Source organism: Anarrhichthys ocellatus, unplaced genomic scaffold (assembly GCF_004355925.1).
Source record: "Anarrhichthys ocellatus isolate YVR2014 unplaced genomic scaffold, GSC_Weel_1.0 scaffold23, whole genome shotgun sequence".
Classification (NCBI taxonomy): domain Eukaryota; kingdom Metazoa; phylum Chordata; class Actinopteri; order Perciformes; family Anarhichadidae; genus Anarrhichthys; species Anarrhichthys ocellatus.
In genome coordinates this window covers 783,409-805,660 of record NW_022280053.1, presented here as the reverse complement: position 1 = coordinate 805,660, position 22,252 = coordinate 783,409, and the positions used below count along the sequence as shown (strand labels likewise).

At 43.0% G+C, this 22,252-nt stretch overlaps 1 protein-coding gene across 4 annotated transcripts; it reads left to right on the top strand.

Annotated features, from left to right (window-relative positions):
- The first annotated feature begins 240 nt into the window (after positions 1 to 240).
- Positions 241 to 22,190, top strand: tnpo1 (transportin 1). Of its 4 annotated transcripts, XM_031860466.1 has the most exons (25): positions 242 to 367; positions 525 to 644; positions 1,576 to 1,651; positions 2,101 to 2,250; positions 3,317 to 3,423; positions 8,729 to 8,862; positions 9,489 to 9,570; positions 9,924 to 10,046; positions 10,671 to 10,789; positions 11,076 to 11,136; positions 11,365 to 11,536; positions 11,748 to 11,900; positions 11,981 to 12,206; positions 12,844 to 13,015; positions 13,208 to 13,294; positions 13,419 to 13,526; positions 14,863 to 15,021; positions 15,117 to 15,204; positions 15,290 to 15,388; positions 15,494 to 15,589; positions 17,371 to 17,446; positions 18,266 to 18,365; positions 18,448 to 18,522; positions 18,773 to 18,912; positions 19,033 to 22,190. In XM_031860466.1, exons 2-24 carry the CDS (start codon positions 540 to 542, stop codon positions 18,878 to 18,880), a joined length of 2,676 nt encoding a protein of 891 aa, XP_031716326.1. In that variant the 5' UTR covers positions 242 to 367; positions 525 to 539; the 3' UTR covers positions 18,881 to 18,912; positions 19,033 to 22,190. The 4 variants fall into 4 exon arrangements, 3 of the variants coding, with proteins under 3 accessions (XP_031716325.1, XP_031716326.1, XP_031716324.1); XM_031860465.1 differs by lacking the exon at positions 19,033 to 22,190 and having other exon boundaries at positions 241 to 367; positions 18,448 to 18,857; XM_031860464.1 differs by lacking the exon at positions 19,033 to 22,190 and having other exon boundaries at positions 284 to 367; positions 528 to 644; positions 18,448 to 18,857.
- The last annotated feature ends 62 nt before the right edge of the window (positions 22,191 to 22,252 follow it).

Genomic DNA, 22,252 nt, shown 5'->3' with positions numbered 1-22,252 from the left:
TGACAATGGAATTGAGGTGATAGTGCAGTATGACTATTAATTGTTCATCAGAGTGACGGCCACTATTTTGCAAAAATCGCAGTTCTCTGTCTCTGTTTGAACCGATTTATTACCAATATCTTATTATTCAAATTACCCGCCAAGTACTTCCTGGCGTTTTGAATCACGTGACGATCAAGCGTCTTTTTTTTTTTTTTTTTACTTCCGTTGACGCGACTCTCTCTATATACGGCTTCTTTTTTTCCAGCTTGTTGCGAAAACGGATGTGACTGCTGTAACAGGCCCATGTCTGAGAACCCAGACAGACGGTCACATTTCAGCAGAGAGTCCGCTTCACACTCGAACACGGTCGGCCAAGTCGAGACGGGTAAAAACGCAATTTTCTATACCTAAAAAACGAGTTTACGTGTCGAAGACAGGGTCGCGTTAACGCGCTCGTGTCTGTCTCGAGAGGTTAGCCGTTGGAGAGTCGTTGGAAGACAAATCCTCTTGTGTTAGCTGTAATGTTATGTCTTTATCCGCAGCAGCAGCAGAGCAAGATGGAGTGCGAGTGGAAGCCAGACGAGCAAGGACTTCAACAGATCTTACAGCTGCTGAAAGAGTCTCAGTCGCCAGATACGTCCACGCAGAGATCTGTCCAGCAAGTATCCTTTCGACGTGGATCGTGATATGTGTGTTAGTTGTTACTGTCAGGTGGACTCAACAGGCTAGCGGTAGCTAACACGCTAGCCTGGGTGGGTTACCGTTATAAGCAGGTAACGACACGCAGGTGCAAAGCGTTGTCGTGCCGTGCTGAATGACTCATATCTGGGTATTTATAGCATTAGAGATTGATGTATTAATATAACGTCTATAAACGTGTCATGAAGGCTTGATCCAGCAGTTAATCGCCTCCATGTACACCCTCACTTTGCATTAGACCAGCAGAAAAACAAACAAACAGCAGTATATGTCAACCACAACCTAACAATGGACTCAGTTTTCTTCAGCTAAAAGCTAAATATGCTATTCATTTTAGACTTTAGTCAAAAATCCTGTGTATTGTAATAATCCTGTAATGGTGATTTTTATTAATGATGATGTTGTGATACATACAATCATAACACCAGTCTCCAAACGATATGTCAGGGTGTTGCATATGTGAAAAGACCATGATATATATATATATATATATATATATATATATCATTACTACATACTTTTTGTATTGGAGAACAATGAACATCACCTGCTCCCTGCTGCTTGTCTTATGTCTTTTGTCTGGTTGCACGCTGATCCTAAATGGTTTGCTTATGTACCGCTTCATATGTGCACTGCATCATTAACTCATAGACGACCTGCTGTTATAGCCCTAAATAAGCCATCTGTCTGGGTACTTACAGTGTTCAGCCCCGTCATGTGACACATTTATGACCCCCCTCCCCCTACAACCATACACCCACTCCCCTCACACACACTCATATCTTCAGGTGAAAACAATCAGTTATTACCATGTAATAGATTGCAGTGCTAACATGCTCCTAACCTTTTAACATGCCGTACGTACAGTTAGTCTTCCTCAACCACTGTTCCCAGAGACTCGAGCAGCTGAACCAGTATCCAGACTTCAACAACTATTTGATATTTGTTTTGACAAAGTTCAAATCAGAAGGTAAGCTCTCTGTGTCGGTGTGTCGTTCACTATCTGCACTGCGTTCCTAGATCACCCGATGGTTCTGGTCTGGACGGCGTGAACGTCAGACATGTCACTTTTATGTAACTGCTGACAGACGGGTCTGTTTGGCCATGACTCGGGTGACCCAATGGCATCTTTGCCACAGAGATGATGTGGCACTCTGAATATGGGTCACTCTAATTTTAAACCTAGTTCCTGGCACTGCTCAACTCTTGGCTTGACTGCCTGCGCAGTCGATGACCGAAATGTTAAGTGGTGTTAAGACATTTTAGGATGCTGTTCCACCGTTGCTCTTAGTTCTAATGCAACAAGGCACACATGTTTAGAGAATAGTAGAATAATAAGTTTATCCGTTAGTTACCAATTTACACAATCTTTTAATTGTCTTGTTTTACAATCTGTCCTTTCTCCACCTCGCCCCCAAGACGAACCAACGCGCTCCCTGAGTGGGCTGATACTGAAGAACAATGTGAAAGCCCACTATCAGAACTTCCCCAATGGCGTGTCTGATTTCATCAAGAGCGAGTGCCTCCAAAACATCGGAGACTCGTCTCCCCTCATCCGGGCCACTGTAGGTAGGTGGAATGTGATTGCTTTTTTTAAAAGATTACGCTTTAGTTGATCACTCATCGTATCTCGCATGTTCATATCCACAAAGGAAAGATATCCACGCTTGTACTGTAGTGTGGGACTGTTAAAAGCAGTTTATCCAGAGTGTAGCTTGCAGTATTTGTCCCTTGTTCTCTGTAGATTTGATTAGTTGTTGACACAACACACTGTCACATTGAACCTACAGCTGAATGTCCATTATTCGCACTAGACGTAGACAAAGCAGGTTAAAGGAATGTGAGTATACTGATTCAATAAATTACTTATTAGCTTATTAGTCATGAATACTAAATAACTTGAGATGGAGTTTCCTTTTGATATATATATATATATATATATATATATATATATATATATATTAGATGTAATTGCATTTTTTGTAGGACAGGAATAGCATTGAACACAGCACCTCCTTCATTAAGCTATGCTAAACAGCCTTATTAGCACAGAGCATGTTTAAACCAGCTTTTGAAGTCTCAGCTCTCAGTCAAATACGACACATTCACAGATAAATCACGGTTGTTTTCGATCGGCTCTGTTTGAATAACAATGCAGAAACATGCTGATATCTACACATGTTTGACTAGCAGCCACACAGCCATTCAACTTAAAGCTTTTTATTAGCTATACTGTACTTTGTGACAATGCTAACTCAATGCATATTTATATGGAGCATATCCCCACAAATGGATTACAAAGAGGGATTCTTTCTTATGTTCCTGGATTTGTTTTAATGGCTAAGTTTATTTTTATTTAGACCCCCGTTAGCTACTTCATTTCAACAGTAGCTGCTCTTCCCTCGTATTTCAGACGATACTTCAACAACAGAAAATCAATACACATCCGTAACATTCATACTCACAATTCAACTTAATACATAACACAACCACTAAGGCACACAACAACCATTGGTATTATTGTTATTATGACAACTGTCTGACAAAACAACAATAGTTTAGTAAGCAGTGCTTGTGCGTTCTTAGTAGTTCTGTAACAACAGTGTGACTAAGAGTACCTCCGTCCTTTTACCAGGTATCCTCATCACCACCATCGCCTCAAAGGGAGAGCTACAGAACTGGCCGGGGCTTCTACCTAAACTCTGCCTGCTGTTGGATTCTGAGGACTACAACACGTGTGAGGTGAGGACAATCACGGGAGATCTAGGTCGGATCTGGTGACTGTGGGAATTGATTGTCTGCTCATCTGTCGGGGCTTACTTCATATGTATCTTTTAATCACTACACTGTAGTGATGATGGCAGCAAAAGATGTTCCTTATACAGACGGTCTATGTTGCAGAAAAGACCATGAAAATGAGAGGAACCACCTACATGAATACGATATATTAGATGTGTCCTGACAACTCCGTTAGCATTAAATACGGACACATTCATTCATCACTGTCAGGATTTGTCCACATACTAAAATGAAGCATGTTTGACATGCTGTGAGTTTCCCCCCCGGCAGCTTAATCTGGCAAAACTAGTATCTACATGTCGGTATATTTTAGAGCTCAAACCTGTCAATATTTGGATATACTGATGATATAGTTGTTGTGTCTTTTGGTTTCTTAAATATCACTTCTTTTGTGTGTGAGGTAGGATTAAGTATATGCACATTTGTGTTCATGTGGCACGGCACACTTGTGGGCTATAAGTCGGCCTGTCTGGGCACACAGCGCTGCCTGTTTGTTTATTTGTTTATCTGTTTATTGTGGGGAGGGAATAGAGCTGGGTCAGCTATAAAGCAGCATCTGGATCACATCCTGCTGGCCAGATGAGCTCAAGGCAGTCTCACAGCTGGAGCCGCAGCCACAACTGCAGATTATTCAACATGGAATCGTTTATTCTCTTCCTATGCTTTTGACCAGAAAACCATTATGACCCCGTTTCCTGACTTGGCGCACATCGTCACCCAGAATAGCTCTCATATCAGCAAAGACAATGCAGTGTGGCCCTTGTTTTATACTGCAAGTTGTTTTCTTCTTGCTTATTATCACGTCTTGATTGCATCGAGCAGAAGTGCTTAATGTTCTGAGCTGTTGGTCGTATCAGCTACTGTAACTGCATCACAATACAGTAGCTCGTAGTGGATGTTGGATCATCTGATCAGGTGCCGCGCCCATACGTCGGCTCACATAAACTCGCTGGTCATTAATATGCTGTCAGCTGCATGTGCCGGTGATATCAGCCACCATAGGGAAGGTGGATACGTTACACTGGAGAACACGCACAAATTAGGCGACACGTTAAATTGCCGTGTAAATGCTGCAGGATTACTCGTCCCTTACAGCAGGAATATATATATTTCCCCGTACTCTCTGAAATTGAAGGAAGAGATGCGATGTCTCTCCTTGTGGCACCACAGCCGGCCTCTCTCTCTCTCTCTATAAAGCTCATTCTGAAGCTGAGATTTAGGTCAGCTATTTACCACAGAGGATCTTGAAGTGTATGTGTGTACAGGGCTTAACAGCGAACAGCGACCAAATGAAGCAGCTCCTCATAAGGCTCACTATGATTTTGAAAAGCAGCTTGGAGGCTGGAAAGCTTCTTAATGTCTGATGTTGAAGATGGTTAAGTTGGTGCTGGAGGGGAAAAAAAGGCTCTTCTAATCTTGTGATTAAAGATGCAAAATATATATTTAAAAGCGTTCAGTTGTTTTGGGCTATTCTGTCATCATGGCGGGTAAGCAAAGGTATTCTTTTGCTCTGCCACTGATCTTTTGTTGTAAGTTATAAGTGTTATAAGTACGTTTACAGCTGGCTCTGAAATGGCATAATGAATGTGCTGAATGTTTCAAGTGATGTTAATGGCAATAATGATGCTTATGAATTGATTTAAACTTGCAGGTTTTAGATTTAATGCAGCAATAAATCCCAGCTAATGCCACAGCAGACATGTGTTTTATGAAGCTGAGCTTGTCTTATAATGTATGAAGTGGACAATGTTGGACTTAGAAAACATGGAGCTACCATCATATCCCTTACGGTCATATTGTTTTGTAAGGAAAGCTCGTACACTGAGCCTCTAACCTCGTGGCATTTGTGTCAGGTGGAACATGGAGGCGAGTGTCTCACAGGCTGCTCCTTGATCTACTGCGGTGTGTTGGACCTCTGTCCTATGCTGCTTTGGACAAAAGCCACATTTATAAATGCACATATTTTATTCAGAAAGAGTTGAAATGTAGTTCAGAGTCTGCCAGTGTGGGAAAACCAGGCTGGACACATCGCGTCGACTCAGACCTCGTAAATCTAGGGACAGCAAATAACCACGGCACGCCAAATAGATTTTTGAAGGCGTTGACTGTTGCCAGAGACTATCCCCTAAACTATCCACACCATTACTGCCACCAGCACTTTGATTTCTATTTTGGGAGTATGTTTAGCGCCTAACAGTGTACGGTTTCAGAACAGTGTGCACTTTGTAGTCCGAGCGATGAGGAAACGTGTGCACGCATGTTGGCCTCGGGCCATTTGATCAATAGAACATATCCTCTGTGTTGTGCATTTACAGCGCATGTATACATGCTCATCACTGTGTTATTGAATCATCCTCACTGTGAGTGGACAACAGTCTGAGGTCATGTCTGCTGACGGGCTAATGGACTTTGTCTTTATCCAGTGCTTAGCTCATGGTGGGAATTTCTGTCAACAATATTATAAAGATCACAGTCTAGACGTGCTCTTTATGAGAAGTGCCCTGAGATAACTTCTGTTGTTATTTGGCGTTCTAGAGATCTGATTGAATCGATGTTGGGAGCAGAGAGACTTGGATACACGGTGTAAATGAGGCGTGTAGCTATGAACTTTGTTATCTTCATTCTGGGGTTTATTTCTGGCATTATTGGGGGAAAATCCATAATAATCTCTCAGCATATTGTAATTCAAGTGGTACGCCAGGGTCAGCAGCTTTCTGGCAAGGCATTAAAAATGAAAAGCACAGCCCCCCCTCTGTGTCCTAAACCCCGACCACCAGATGAGCACGGGCCTGTGCACACGCTTCATCTCATACATCATCCTTCATACAGTAACCTGTACTAGTCTTTCATCTCATACATCATGCAGTAACCTGTACTAGTCTTTCATCTCATACATCATGCTTCATACAGTAACCTGTACTAGTCTTTCATCTCATACATCATGCTTCATACAGTAACCTGTCCTCCTCATTCTTTCACTTTCTTTTCAAACTTGTTGTAAAAACCGTGAGCTCTCGGTAACATTTTCTCTGCATCTCTGAAACGCCTCGCTGATATTGCAGCCACTAGAGCCTTGAATCCCAGTGTATCGTCTCAAAGGGCTTTGCAGACCCACATGTTTGCATAGAAAAAAAGGATTACAGAACTTCCCTTTTCTCTGAGATGACCTGTGATTGGCCAAAGTCTCCAGTCACAGGCTAGATTCTCTAAAGCCTGAAAACAAGAGCCAAGAGGAGGTGCAGAAGTCTAGTTTTCTCTCCGACTGAGGTACAACAGGCTGAAAGGTTATTGTGGAATTTTTGTCCCATAGGTCCTGTCTTGTTTGTGGTTACAGAGCAGCAGTTGTAGGAAAAGCCCCCTGTGGCACCCCACTGTGCCCCTCTCTGCTCCACCCTCTACAGGCTCTACCAAAAGGACAGCAGCAGGTGTGTGGATGCCGAGTGTAGCGCTGGTGGCTTTATATAGGTTTGCCTGAGAGCAGTTTTACTGTCGTGATTAATGGCAGTAATAGAGGGCAGTTGCGACGGTGTTGTGAGGATGAAGTTGACGAACACGCTTTGTCACCTCAGTGCTCGTTTGTACCGTGACATTCTTCAAAGTTCCAGAGCTGGAGCTGTTTGGTTGTGTAAACGCATACTCCTCTGTTCCCTGGCTGGCTGTCATCTGCATGACTTACATTCTCGCATTTAATGACCGGCCATAACAGGACTCCAAGGGAGGACTGACGCTTCAGCTTCAGTGAAATGCCATTTATTTGCCCTTCTCTGTTGACACACAGGCACAGAAACACCCACATTACATGCTGATGTCGTTGGGAGGGGCCTTGTGTCCGGTTCCACACATTTTCACATGGGATGAGTTACAGCGGAGCTGCATTTCAGTGTATTAGTGTTTCCAGAGCTCAAATCTGATGCTGCAGGATTCATTCAACTATCATAGCATTCTGCTCTTCTGAATACACTGAAACATTTAGAGATGATTGTGTGTTTATGATGCCTGGTGCTCAAATAGTCAAGTTGACGGACGGCGTTTCCCCGATGTCAAATTTGTAACGTTAAGATGTCGGCCATATTATCTGCCCAGAGAATGGGTTTATTGCTGCTGTTCTCATTCCTCGTTGCGCAACCCTGTGTTGCATAATAACAATTAATTCATCTTAAATCTTTGATTCCTTCAATAACTTTTTACTTCCACTGAGGGCATTAACCAACATGATTAATGAATCTGATCATGATTGTTTTTCTCTGTCTATCAAATGTAAAATGTTGTTCATAATGTTCGATAATTCAAGTATGACATCTTCAGATATTATGTTTTGTTTCATTAACAGTCCATCATATTCAGTATGCAGTGATATGAAATGGAGAAAAGCAGCAATTCACACATTTTAGTGGAGTGGAATGAGCTATTTTTGCTCTGAAAAGCAAAATTAAATCTTGTGTTTTTATGTCACCCCCCCAAAAATAGTCCTGTTCCTTTTGCACACTACCCTGCAAGATGAAATTTGATAAATCTGTCTCCTAATGAGGGAAACGTCTGCGGTGACATTGACACATTGTCTCCTCGTCGTAGACTCCTCGTCTTATTTCCTCCACATTGTATTTGAGGCCGCTCGCTGTCTGTCATCGGAGAGGAATGCCGACATGGGAACGGTTTCCATGGAAACTCATTCCAGACACTGTCGGTGTCGTTTCTGTTTCTCGTATCAGATCATCAGGCTGCAGTTTGGTAAAGGGACAGAGGAGGCTGCAGCATATTGTGAACATGCATACTAACCATCAGTCAAGCAGCTAGTATTGTGTGTGTGTGTGTGTGTGTGTGTGTGTGTGTGTGTGTGTGTGCGTGTGCGCGCTGAGATAATTGTGACTGCTTGCCAACTGTTTGGAGGTTATTAGGGCAGAAGGGGATGAATCCTTTTGAAGATCGTGGATGAAGGAGGAGGCTGAACACATTTTTGAGCTCTCGCTCTGTGCAAAAAACTAGAACAAGATCCTTTAAATGTTCGATACTTATGTAAACACATTATGATCTTACATTTGTACAATGTTGAGCCAATAAAATATAGATATATATTATTCGGTTGAGATTAGCTAGCAAAAAGACGGTAAACAGAAAGCTAAATCCATTGCTCGTCCACACACGCTTCTCTGTAGCTGCAGTGTAAGCTGCCTCCATGTTGGGGGTCTTAACAGTGGACGTTTCATAACATTCTCTGTTGTTTTTCCCCTCCTTGTGTTTTATCCCTCAGGGAGCGTTTGGAGCGCTGCAGAAAATCTGCGAGGACTCTGCTGAGATCCTGGACAGTGACATACTGGATCGTCCTCTGAACATCATGATCCCAAAGTTCCTGCAGTTCTTTAAGCACAGCAGTCCTAAGATTAGGTATCAAGCTTTATTCATAAACCTTCTGTTTTAATTGACGATAAAGCCGAGTATCCATCATGCCAGCTCTAAAGCAATTCAAAATGTTCATAATTTCTGTTAACTATCTTTACATATTCATGATACATGTCCATCAGTTCATTGCATAGATGTTTTTAGAGATACCAGTATCGGAAATGCCTCCGAACCAGCTTACAATGCTGGATCGAGTATCGTTGAGTCCACGCACAGATCCGCTATCACGTTGTCATATCATTCATCAGCTCACGTACGCTACACAAGAACAAGAACAACACGTATCCTTCCTTCCTCATCTCTGTTGAGAGTTGCATACCGATAGCAGGTGCTAGCATAGAGTGTAAAATGTCAGCAATTTGGCAAAATGAACATCTTTGGGTTTTAGATGTCTTTGCACACGTACAATGTATTTACAGACTAAAGGTCAATATAATTGTACAGTTGAAGTCTCGGCCTGTGGTAATGCAACAGAAGAAAACACTTCCTCACATTTGGAGCTTAAATCAGCGGAGACAGACAGAGAAGAAGACAGCGGCTGCATTCATAGTGTGCGACACGTGAGTAAAGCGTGTTGGAGTGGTTCTGAAGTGCTGCTTATTGTGTTGCAGGTCTCATGCCATCGCCTGCGTTAATCAGTTCATCATCAGCAGGACTCAGGCTCTTATGCTGCACATCGACCCTTTCATTGAGGCAAGTCCGACTGTAATGCATCTGTGTTGTCCCTTTTGTGCCCACACGTAAAGATATGCACGCAAACATGATTGAGTTTTACTTCTCACTTTATCTAGTCTTTTTCCCGGCCTTTTAAATTGCTTTTGTGATTCTTAATGTATTGATTGTATTGCTGAATGTGCTATTCCTATTTAGGGCTTGGAAGCAGCGAAACAGAACATTAACTTATAATAAAGTGCTAGCTTAATATATTGCTCAGGCTACGCAGTGGTTATTGTTATTGTTTGTAGTAGTAGTTGTTGTTTCACACTGTGCATAGTGTGCATAGTATGCATAGATATTTGACCCTGGTGTCATTCTATCCTTTGCAGAACCTGTTTGCACTGGCGACAGATGAGGAACCAGAAGTGAGGAAGAATGTGTGCAGAGCTCTCGTCATGCTGCTGGAGGTTCGCCTGGACCGTCTCCTGCCACACATGCACAACATCGTAGAGGTGAGTGAGTGTTAGAGAGAGCAGTAGGAGTAGGATAAACACATGTATTTCCAGGATAAGTGGGGATTTTCACAGACCTCCACTGTTGTTCAGAAACTAAAGACGTCAGTGAGCCGCTCCATTGCACTGGCTGTCATGACCCTTATGATAAACACAGTCACTGTAGTTGAAGTTGAGTCCATCCTATAAACACTAGGGTTCCAAAAATACTTGCTTGCGCACAAGACTCAAACAGCTTTACTCCAGTTTCAGTTGTTTAAGGAGATTAATTAGCCCTTTTAAAACGAGGACGTCTTCAGGAGGCTTTGGGGGATAAGTGTCACAGACTGGGTAGGAAACATAGAAAGTATTGAGTGACGAATGCACTCGGAGTGCTCCGACTGATCGGCCACCGGTCGTAACGGGACGATATAGTTCTATAGCAGGACGTTGGATGTGTTGATAATAACAAAAATAGAACCCTGCCCCTCTTCTTCTTTAATGACGCGCTCCTGATGACTCCCTGTGGACAGACGTGCTTGTTTTAGGTTACGGATGTATTTGCAATTTGCATTTTTAGAATGAAATATCGTGTTTTGTAAATATAAAGTACATGCGATTAAATTTCCCGTTATTTAATTTCAGTACATGCTACTGAGGACTCAGGACCAGGATGAAAATGTTGCCTTGGAAGCCTGTGAGTTCTGGCTTACTCTGGCGGAGCAGCCCGTGTGTAAGGAAGTGCTGTGTGGACACCTCTCCCAGTAAGAAAACTCTCTCTCTCACACACACACACACACACACACACTCCAGTGGTCAAGCTGTTGATTCATAGCAACCTTGCCAGTAAGTTAGTGAAGACCTTGTGCTGGGATGATATCTCTCTTCTGATTAAGAACCCTGAGTGTTGACCTCAGTTGTAACATCTTTCAACACGCTGTCACATTAAACTGCTCCAGCAGCAGGACTCACATGTGAGTGATTGCTGGTGGGCTCCGACCTATCCTTGCCCTTTGTTCTCATCTTTGCTCCTTTGGCCCTCTGCTCCAGGCTCATTCCAGTGCTTGTCAATGGGATGAAGTACTCTGAGATTGACATAATCCTGCTCAAGGTCAGTTTCTATAGCCTAATGTTTGTACCTGTAGGTAGGAGGATGAATTGCCCTGTGACATGCAGTTCAGTTGTTTTGTGTGACTGTTTTATACATTTTAACACAAAGATTTTCAGATGTTGGTGTAACTTTGATGGCAACAGGACTGTGCGTTACATTCTTCTTTGTTTAAAATGCTGTAGCAGCAACTTACGTGACTTTATTTCATCCCGTACGTTCGTCACCAAGGGGGACACCGAGGAGGACGAGGCCATTCCGGACAACGAGCAGGACATCCGGCCGCGCTTCCATCGCTCCCGCACTGTTGCCCAGCAGCACGAGGGCGATGGCATCGAGGACGACGAAGACGAGGACGATGAGCTGGACGACGATGATGATACGATCTCTGATTGGAACCTGCGTGAGTTCAGTGTCTGTGTGAATGGAGCTGTGTCCCTCCAACGTTTGATGATATGAATCGTCCCGTTGTCTTTACTTAGAGCTAGGAAACACACCGTGTATTGATCACTTGTCTCTTCTTTGTGTCTGCTGTACCTGTGATGTCTGTACGATGTTTGTCCGCACACTTCTATGTCCGTATGTGTGTCCCCCTACTTTTCCACAAACATTAGGGAAGTGTTCAGCTGCAGCGTTGGACGTGTTGGCCAACGTGTTCAGGGACGATCTGTTGCTGCACATTCTGCCCCTTCTCAAGGAGCTGCTCTTCCATCCAGAGTGGGTTGTGAAAGAGTCTGGCATCCTCGTGCTGGGGGCTATAGCTGAAGGTGAGAAGGGAAAGAGGAAGAGAGCAAACATAGGGTGTCACAATCAGAAGGAATGACACTGTTCTCATCCCTGTCCCCAGGCTGCATGCAGGGCATGATCCCGTACCTGCCGGAGCTCATTCCCCATCTCGTGCTGTGTCTGGCTGACAAGAAGGCCCTGGTGCGCTCCATCACCTGTTGGACACTGAGCCGTTATGCTCACTGGGTCGTCAGCCAGCCTCCGGATACTTACCTGAAGCCTTTAATGACGGAGCTGCTCAAACGTATTCTGGACAGCAACAAGCGTGTGCAGGAGGCTGCGTGCAGGTGAGTCCTGATAGAACCTGCACCTCCTTTGGACCGGTCATACCCACACATTCTCCCTCAGATGTTGTGATGTATCCCGATTTCTTAAAGATCCCCTCCACTCAAAAATTAGTTTTACCTGTATGTTAAAAAACCCAAGTCACGTGACATGTTGGACGACTTTACACAACGTTGCTTTTTAACGGTTGAATAATGCCTGCAAAGGTTTACGGTTTGTGATTCAAGTCTGGCCAGGAGTAATGATTTTAAATCTGTGCTGGGGGTTGCTGAGAGAGTTGGATAACAATGAATGGGAAGTCGGGGTCAAAACAAATGAATGGAAGCCCAAAATACTAGCTAAATACAGTGTATTAGTACCTTTTTACTTACCTAGAATTGTCTCATCAAACGTCTTTTATATCAGACTTCCACAGAGAGGAACATATTGTTGTATGGTGCGATTCCTGTCTGTCACACCAGCTAGATCATCAATGAGAAATGATTTTTAGAAAAGAGTGGGAACCCTGAAAATGAGGTTTCACGGGCCTCTGCTGAAGCGGGAGATGTCTGTACACTTCCGTAAAATGTTAAAGTCGTTTAGAGGTAATAGTGACTAAGTGCTTCCTGTATGATGATTTCTTCCCTCCCTTGTTTTTAGTGCCTTTGCCACTTTGGAGGAGGAGGCTTGTACAGAGCTGGTTCCCTACCTGGCCTTCATCCTGGACACGCTGGTGTTCGCTTTCAGCAAGTACCAGCACAAAAATCTGCTCATTCTGTACGACGCCATCGGAACGCTCGCAGACTCAGTGGGGCATCATCTCAATAAACCGGTATGCAGAACAGAAATATGGGCTGAGTTTCATGTGAATATAAAGTCAGCACACTTCCTCATTTCACCTTTCTAGTGGTAGGTGTACTTTCTGATGGTACAGTATAGACATCATGGAGATGAGAAGATAAACAAACATCAATAAATCTACTGTGTTTGTGTAAAGACTCTTTTAATCTGTGTTATTTCTCAGGAATACATCCAGATGTTGATGCCTCCACTGATCCAGAAATGGAACCAGCTGAAAGATGAAGACAAGGACCTCTTCCCTTTATTAGAAGTGAGTGGCGGATGTGAAGTTACTGCCTGTACAAGTTGTTCAGTTGACAGTGAGTCACTTCCCAGATGATAACAGTGTATAAATAGGCCACTGACTGTGTCTTCCTCCTGCCTGCCTTCCTCAGTGTCTGTCGTCTGTGGCCACTGCCCTGCAGAGCGGCTTCCTGCCCTACTGTGAGCCTGTGTACCAACGCTGTGTCAACCTGGTGCAGAAGACGCTCGCTCAGGCCATGGTGAGTGTGTACACACACACACACACACACACACACACACACACACACACACTCTCCAAGGTCACTGTTTTGGTTTTAAAGCCATATAATGGTTGATAATGGGCTCTGTTGTAATGATCTATAGCGCTTGGTCTAAAGGTGCACTTAGGACGTGTCAAGCTCCACTTTTCCTGGTTAAAGGGCGCATAAACTAGGCACAAATTAAGGCATCGTATTAGGTCTCTTAATCATTGGTGTGTTTTGGGCATAACAAGAATTAAACCAATCAGAATGTAATCTGTAATCTGCACTTGCACCTGGCACATTGCTATTTATATCACGGATTCTGCATATTGTAGAAGCAAGCAGTTTTCTGTAAAGTAGCAGATAAAAACATCTTTTTTTTAATGAATTTTGACTTTTGAACCTTACAATGCTCTGGAATTATTGCAAATGTTTGGATCACACCAGTCTGAAACAATCCTACACAGCCACCACTGGACTGTAATTCTACAAATAGTATAATATTAATAATATTAGTGTCGCCTAATCTTTATCTGCGACTGAGCTGAAAAACTGGGTTCAAACACAATGAATAGACGTGTTTATTGTAATGTCTACATGATGAATGAAGCTTCAAAGCTTCCAACTATTCGGTTCAGCTTTAGACTTGTCTGATTGATGAGTTTCATATTGTGTTTACTGATGAGGAGGGCACTCCTTCACCATTTGTTACTGTCCATTGACGGGGCTGCTGAGTTAATGTTGCCGTTTCATATTGTGTCTGTGTGAGCAAATGCACCGATAACCTCTTTAACTGAGGAGTAAATCTACTCTGTGTGTATCCGGTAGTAAGTGTGTACACACGTTATGACCCCACCCATGTAGGCCTATCCTACTGAATGATGAGCAGGAAAACTCTGCACTTTTGACCTGGTCTTTGTTTGTCACAATCGCTTTCTGCTGCCTCAAAATAGCAATGCAGCAACAATGCGCCTGGCCACACCTCTGTTTAAGACCAACACGCCCACGGGGCACAGTTGTGTACATTTGCTACTCACACACACAGTGTGAGCGTGAAGATGACAACTGCCTCACTCTTTGCTCTGGGTGTAAGATGGGGCCCAATATGTCTTTGTTGTGTTTACAGCTTGTTGCACTGCCCCCAAGTGGCCAAGTAGAATAAATGATGTGCAGGTTTAATGTACAGGCGTAACGTTAAACTTCCTTTAATCAATAACAGTGGATGAAACATGTAGTTTTAGGATCGAGAGCTGGCTTCATAACTATAATTCAGGTTTTATAAGTAATTATAATTTGATTATATCTTCTTTTCTACCATCCTTCACTCTTCTAGCTTTATCAGTCACAGCCAGACCAGTATGAAGCCCCGGACAAAGACTTCATGATCGTGGCTTTGGATCTTCTGAGCGGCCTGGCGGAGGGTTTGGGAGGCACCATTGAGGAGCTGGTGGCCCGCAGCAACATCCTCACCCTCATGTACCAGTGCATGCAGGTGAAGAAAGTGAATAACGTGCCGCTTATCTGATAAACCGATAGAGTAACTCGCATTGTTGACTTTTTATTTGTTGTCCTCTCCAACCTGCTCAGGACAAAATGCCAGAAGTGCGTCAGAGTTCCTTTGCTCTGCTGGGGGATCTAACCAAGGCTTGTTTCCAGCACGTCAAACCCTGCATCGGTATGTTCTGTGCAGTTCACCTCAAACACTGTTTGGAAACAACTTGTTGGCCAGTTGCTAAGTTGACTCGCTTTCCTTCTTCCAGCTGATTTCATGCCCATACTGGGTACTAATTTAAACCCAGAATTAATATCAGTGTGCAACAATGCAACATGGGCAATTGGAGAGATATCTATACAAATGGGTGAGTGCCTCGATTTTAACAAACTCCCACAATATGTCACCGTTTCCAGTCGCCAGAGTAAACATGTTTGTTTCCACCGTTTCCCACTGTTCCTCCGCCCCGTAGGGTCTGAGATGCAGCCGTACATTGCCATGGTGCTGCACCAGCTGGTGGAGATCATTAACAGGCCAAATACCCCAAAGACTCTACTGGAGAACACAGGTACCACTCGGTGGCAGTGCTGAGCCAGCCAGCCAGGTCACCACACACAGGGAGGTGCTCCGAAAACACTCAGGCCCATTCAGCCAGGGAGTCAGCACACGCACTAGGGCGCCTGTCCCGCCCCTTTAATCTCTATCTGAAGAACCCTTCCCAAGCCGTGGGCCGTACAGGTTTGGCTGGTTTCACCAAAGTATGCCAAATATTCCAGCTCATGATATTGGAGCTGGCAGTGTGGCCCGTAAATGGAGAGATAAAAGCAAACTAGCGAGCCCTGCTGGGACATTCTTGACGCTTGAATCGAGCGAGCCATGTAAGTGCCCAGTCTTGGGATTAACTAATGTGGACTGACTGTACACATACAATACAGAAGCATAACGAACCGCAAAGCACAGGCAGTGTGAGGGACAGATAGGTGAGATCACAGCCCCACGTAGTTAACTGTTACCACCAGACAGACATTTTCTAAACACTCAAACAATAACTAGAGAGAACACCTAGTGTGACTAAATGTAGGCCACCTAGCCCAGAGCATTTTTACAAATAATAAGGTTACACTGTGCTCTTGTTTTTACAAATTGGATTTGAAATTATTATTTGTTGATCTCATCAAAAAGATGCTTTCAAGGGTGACGTGTAACCTGCCATAATTAGATATAATCTAGGGACTCTGTAGATGTGTTCCTGTTTGTTTGCTGTCAGTTTATTTGTTGCTTTAATTTACTGTTCTTTAAATGTGGATGCATATCTGCCAATAGATGTTAAATGTTGTTAAGAATGGCCAATGTTTGATGCAGGATACATGATAATTATAACTGTGTCATAACATTCGAGAATTTATTATTATTTGCGTCTGGCCGGTGATGTGTTGCATGTTTTCAATGTGTTAGTTGAAAACACGACAGAATAAATCTTAAATGTCTGTCGTAGAGATTTCCCAGAGAACCACTTTGTCACTGGAACTAAATTTAAACGCACAGCCGCGTAACGCCACGGTCGGTTCCCAGGTGGGTGTGGCTGGAGAGTGCACGGTGGCACCGTTCCCTTTGTCTCCGATCAGCTTATCCTGCACTGAACTTTATTCTAATGAGCATACCATCTGCTTTTTGCATGTGTCACTGGACTGTTCATAAATGCCTGTTTGTTAATGAGAATGTTGCATAGTTTTGTGTCTCTTAAACTTAGGTCCTCCCTCCTCTCTGCCTCATACGAAACCTGCTGTGCTGGATACTAGTCTCCCTCCATGTAGTTGGCTTGGAGTAATCTGTCGTTTCTTTTCAAAAGAACAAAAAAAAACATTTCTGTTTGTTATGGAAAAATAACTTTTTGTGAGTTTAAGGGAGAAATCTCTTAAGTGAACTTGTGTAGGCCAGTCTCTCACACACACACACACACACACATGCTGCACGTTAGCTCGTCTTTACATTGAGACATTTTAAATCAAGCTAACTTTAAATCCTCATAGATCCATATGATTTGTGAAAGCAGATGCCATTGTTTGCCTTTCTTTCTATGAATGTCCTGTCAAAGTTGTCAATGTGTTCTCCCTTAAACGTGTTGTATGTTTTTTTGAATAGAGTGTCATATTTTACATTCCTCCCCGTGACCGCAGGGGGCAGTAATAATCAACACTAGTGAAATCTTCTGTTTATTATCACACACAGATTCTGTTGATTTATGTCTCTGAGTTGTTTGTTTTTTCTTTATTTTTTTCTCCTCCCCTCCTCATTGCTCATGTCTTGGTTGGCGTTTGGTGGTGTGTAACCGTGATTGCGTTACCTTAGCAATAACAATTGGTCGTCTTGGTTACGTTTGTCCTCAAGAGGTGGCACCCATGCTACAGCAGTTTATAAGACCCTGGTGTGTATTATTCAATCTTTTATTTAATTCATCTCCTCTCTGCTTTCTCTCCTGTTGCTCTCCTCTCTCCTCTCTCCTTCCCTCTCCTTCTCAAAAGAAGTCTTTTCAGTTCGTTTTCTTTTTTCTTATCAGTTTGTAATCATTGCCAACCATGTGACTAACCCTGTCCTCTTTTAGGTCCTACTTGTGATTTTCTTTTTTTGCCTCAGTAGCACCTTCATGTATTTATACATTGATTTGTTTAATTTCTAGTTTCTTTGTCGTTGTTAACTGTCGCTAAACCTAACAGATGCATGGGATCAGATTTGTCACATGCCTGCTGGTTCAACAACAGAGAAAGGATGCTAAAGAGCATTCCTCAATCCCTTTCTCATACAGTAGTCACCCAGCTGCATGTGCCTGTCCCCAAAAACAACTACAAATAAGAACCCCAACCTCCTCTAGTCAATCTAAAAATAAAATAATGTTATTTTCAAGGTGCTATCCATGAGGTTTCATAGACAACAGTGGAGTTATTAGAGCTCAAAGTAGTTTGTTAAAAGTAAAAGTGTTTTATTTGAATCTGTTTCGTGTGCATGCTTGACTTGTGGTTACCTCTTAGGTCATGATAGACACTCACAGGGATGTAGACATACAGACTAATATGCATTATGATAAAAAGAAAACACCTAAACATTTGTATTAAGGATGGAAATAGGCTATATTTGTGTTATATTTCCTCACAGATATAACGTGAGTGTATTTGCAGTGGTCATGCATAGCGGCAGTTGTTTGTTCTGTGATGTGTCTGATGGTAAATGTGGTCGTCCCTGTTGTCAGGTGCACCTCTCTGCGAAACATAAGAGACAATGAGGAGAAAGACTCTGCGTTCAGAGGAATCTGCACCATGATCAGTGTAAACCCGGGAGGTGTAGTGCAGGTGAGGTCCGGCGAACACGACGACAGCGTGGTCAATGTGTTGCCAAGTTGAAATGTTGCCTCACCTCTCTTCTCTGGAACAGGATTTTATATTCTTCTGCGACGCAGTGGCCTCCTGGGTGAATCCAAAGGACGATCTCAGAGACATGTTCTACAAGGTAAAAGCGGAACATGCTCAGTGTTCAGACACATTTAAATCACAAGTGGAACTACTAATCGAATGGAGTGAAATTTCAGCAAAATCAAAGATGAACTCAGTCCCCCTGCCTGCCCCCCAGGGGCCACATGTGGGGGATTACAGTGTCTACAGTTAGCCCGCTGATATCAACCCGTCATGCACAAGATCTATTTTGAAAGGCAGCGTTTCATTACTACTTGGTGTGAACTTCTCCTGGTGTTTGATTTCAGATCCTTCACGGGTTCAAGAACCAGGTGGGCGAGGAAAACTGGATGCGCTTCTCGGATCAGTTCCCCATGCCGCTGAAGGAGCGGCTGGCGACCTTTTACGGGGTGTAACTGTTTCCACGGCAGTGTGCCTCGTCGCTGGGGTCAGTTTCCTCTCCGATATCTTAGATAAACACATTCAGAAACGTGCTGATTTCAGTGTTTGATATGAAAGAGATGTTGCTGTTTGTTTTTCCTAATGAGGCCTCTCTTTCTCTGCGCAGGTCATTCACTATGGGAGACAATATAGGGAACCTCTTTTACCCAGGGAACATGTTACCCTTTACTGGGGGGAAGGGTCTGCCTGCTGAGGGGAGGGAAGGGGGGTGCGTACCCCTCCCCGACCTGAAGGGCGGGGTGGGAGGGAGGTGGTAGCTGCAGTGCCCGGTGCCCCCATGCACAGGCAAGGGGGTGGGGGGGAGGGACTGCCAGAAAAACCTTATCATGGGAGGAAAATTCACGTTATCACATCTTAATCAGAAGTAATGAAATCGATCACTTTTTTCTCCCCATTTATTCCCCAAACTTCTGTTATTATCCGTTAGCTGAACTACTGAGAAGAAATGTAAGCAACACTCTGTGAAGCATTTTGCTCGTTTAATTGTTGGTTAGAGGAGTTCGCACCTTGTAAGGTGCAGAAAATGCTCTTCAGAGCCAGATACGCTTTCATTATCATGTCAGACTGATAAACGCTGTGTTAGTTCTCAACACCACTGAATTCTACCAGGAGAGGAGAACACTGTTCATTTAAAATGCAGTTCAGTTGATGGTTCTTCAAGAGGTATTTTCTCTCAATACAAGGACAGCTCAAATCTAAGGAATAGCAGCTGATGCTAAGAAAGCATCGTATTGGGTCCGACTCGTGATTATAGAATGCTGCATATCACCAAGTATAAAGTATCGCCTCTATAGCTATCAGTTCTTTCCGTGTTTCTTTTCTTTATCAGGGCAAAAGCTGTTGATTATGTCACTGGAGAGCACGAGGTTTTCTTTTCAGAGCAGCTTTTCTGGGAATAGGTAGCATGCTTGTGTTATTGTGAAGAGCTGTGGAACATTAGTGGTGTGTGTTGCGTTCGACAGCAGTCATTGCCCTGTGATGAGGTTCTCCTTTGGCCTTGTGATTTATCTATTTACAGTACTTTTGTTTCGGTTTCCTCTACCTGAGATTTACGGCGATCAGCCGTAACGTAGCATGACTGGGTTTACACACACCAGATTCAGGAGATGTGTCAAACGTCGGCTGCGTGACGCGGACGTTCACAGGCGAGCACAGCAAAGCTTTGGATGCTTACAGTCCTTTATAGGGTCTGAGCCTCGTGGAGGGGAAATGAAGGAGACACCACAGCGACACCAATACCGTCTTAGTGATTCCTTTTGTGACTCTCTGGCTGTCAGAACCACGCAGTCCATCGAATGAATGTTTAACCTGTTTCTTTCTCAATGTACTGATGTTTTCTTCTTGGTTGTTTGGCTTCGTGTGCGTAAAGCATGATCTCGAGGATGACCGTGTAATTGTTTCGGGTGGTTGTGTTTTGTGGGGTACTTTCATCTCTTGCATGTTGGTGGCCCCTCACAGCCCAACGTATCGTGGGAGGGGGACTACGGGAGGGAGGGGAGCTTTAATTCAAGTTTTTTAAACAGTACATAGTAGCCATGTACAGTATGTATCGCAACACTGGGACTTTTATAACTTCACACGAATCTTGCTGGAGTGTTCTCCCTAAACGTTGACCCCCCCATAGCTGGATGTATAGTTTTTAAATACTGTGAAACTACAACAATGTTTTTGTCTCTGGTTGTTTTGCGCTGTTATATTTTATAAAGTGTGTAAGTGTTTGAGCTACAAATAGCCTGAATGTATTCCATGATGGGTTGGAGAGTTTAATTCAGTTCTTTTTTTTAGTTTTTTTTAATGCCCTGCCAGTCATTTTTCCTCTGCTGGCCAGAGTAATAACTGCAGTATTTTAACCCTTTGCGATGCACCTAACATGCACTTAAAAGTTAAAATGACGAGTGCTTGAAATTAATGATGTAGCCAAACTCTTCAGAATATGACCTTAGTTGTAACGGATCATTGAGTATTGCTGCTAAAATGTTTTTACCTAATGCAGTAAGTATCTCGACTATAATAGTATCTCTATTAGAATGTGAAAGTACTTTAGTGTCTCAGATACACTTTCACAGTACAACGATATATAAATGATCTCTTAGATCTATCATTAAGGAGGTAAACAGTGATTTATAATGCATCATGGAATACACAGGCAAATACTTGTATGTGCCACATCATTTTGTGTTTTGAAGTGATTTTGTCTGTCACATTCCAGCTGTTTGGCATGCAAAAAAAAGGAGTAATCGTGGCTTGATGGTGTGTGTGTGTGTGTGTGTGTGTGTGTGTGTGTGTGTGTGTGTGTGTGAACGCAAACAGTCCTGTTATTCTTTCATTGAAAGAGGGTAGGTCTATAAAACACATGCGAAACAATCCCCACCATTACTGTGCTGTATTTCCGACTCGACCGCTGCTATACATTGTAGTTGTGTTTCACTACTTGAATACGTGTTTTCTATGTGTTTACCTCAGGTCGTCTGTGTTTCAGTGTTATTCGTTATGATTTCCCCTACGTGTGTACGCCTTCATGCATCTCCTCTCAACAACTAAAGATTCGTAAAACTCTCGCCCTTCATATGTAAAGTGGGTAGCCATGGGTGTTAATTAACAATGTTTATGTGTGCGCAACACAGCTAGCTGTCAAATGTGAATACAGTTGCAAGGCAAGGGGGAAGAATAAAATGGTAACTTGCACATACTTCATGTACTTTTCGTCAAAAGTGATTGTTAACATACTACGGTAAATATTTAGTGTGATGTGTACACAATGCCTTGAGAGCAAGTACTTTGAGGTTGTGTTGGTGTTTTGCAGTAGATATGCAGTATACCGTATCTAAAGAAACAGGTGACGACTCAAAGATAATGTTGTGAACATAATTTGCAAGTTTGACTTTCTACGAAGCTTTACTGAAGAAAAAAAAATTGTATTTTATAAAGCGCCCACCAATATTAAGGAATGTCTAGTCAAAGAACTCCCGTATGCTCATTTAGCCTTCACACTTGATTAGACTATCTGCCTTCATCTTTTTTGCTAATAAAAGCAGAAACATCATTTTGATGGACATGGTTTGAATTCTTTTTTTTTTTTTTTTTTTTTAATAAGCTGCTGAATTTAAAAAAAGTAATACTTTTGGGGCCACCAAATATTTTGGATCATGCAAAGAATCTATATTGTATTGTAGTAATTTTGTAATATTTGTAAGATGATATAGTGGATGTGACTGGTTACCATTGCTTGATCCTGTACAATGTTCCAATAAATTGTTTACATTATTTCTTGTCTTGTATATGTTCTCAGCATTTTTCCTGCTGCAGCTGCACAATATGTACACACA

Coding starts and splice junctions, on each gene's coding strand:
- tnpo1 (XM_031860465.1), top strand. CDS start 540: ATGGAGTGCGAGTGGAAGCCAGACGAGCAAGGACTTCAACAGATCTTA. Junction 13,295..13,418: donor ACCTCTTCCCTTTATTAGAA/GTGAGTGGCGGA, acceptor TGCCTTCCTCAG/TGTCTGTCGTCTGTGGCCAC. Junction 15,205..15,289: donor GCACGTCAAACCCTGCATCG/GTATGTTCTGTG, acceptor TCCTTCTTCCAG/CTGATTTCATGCCCATACTG.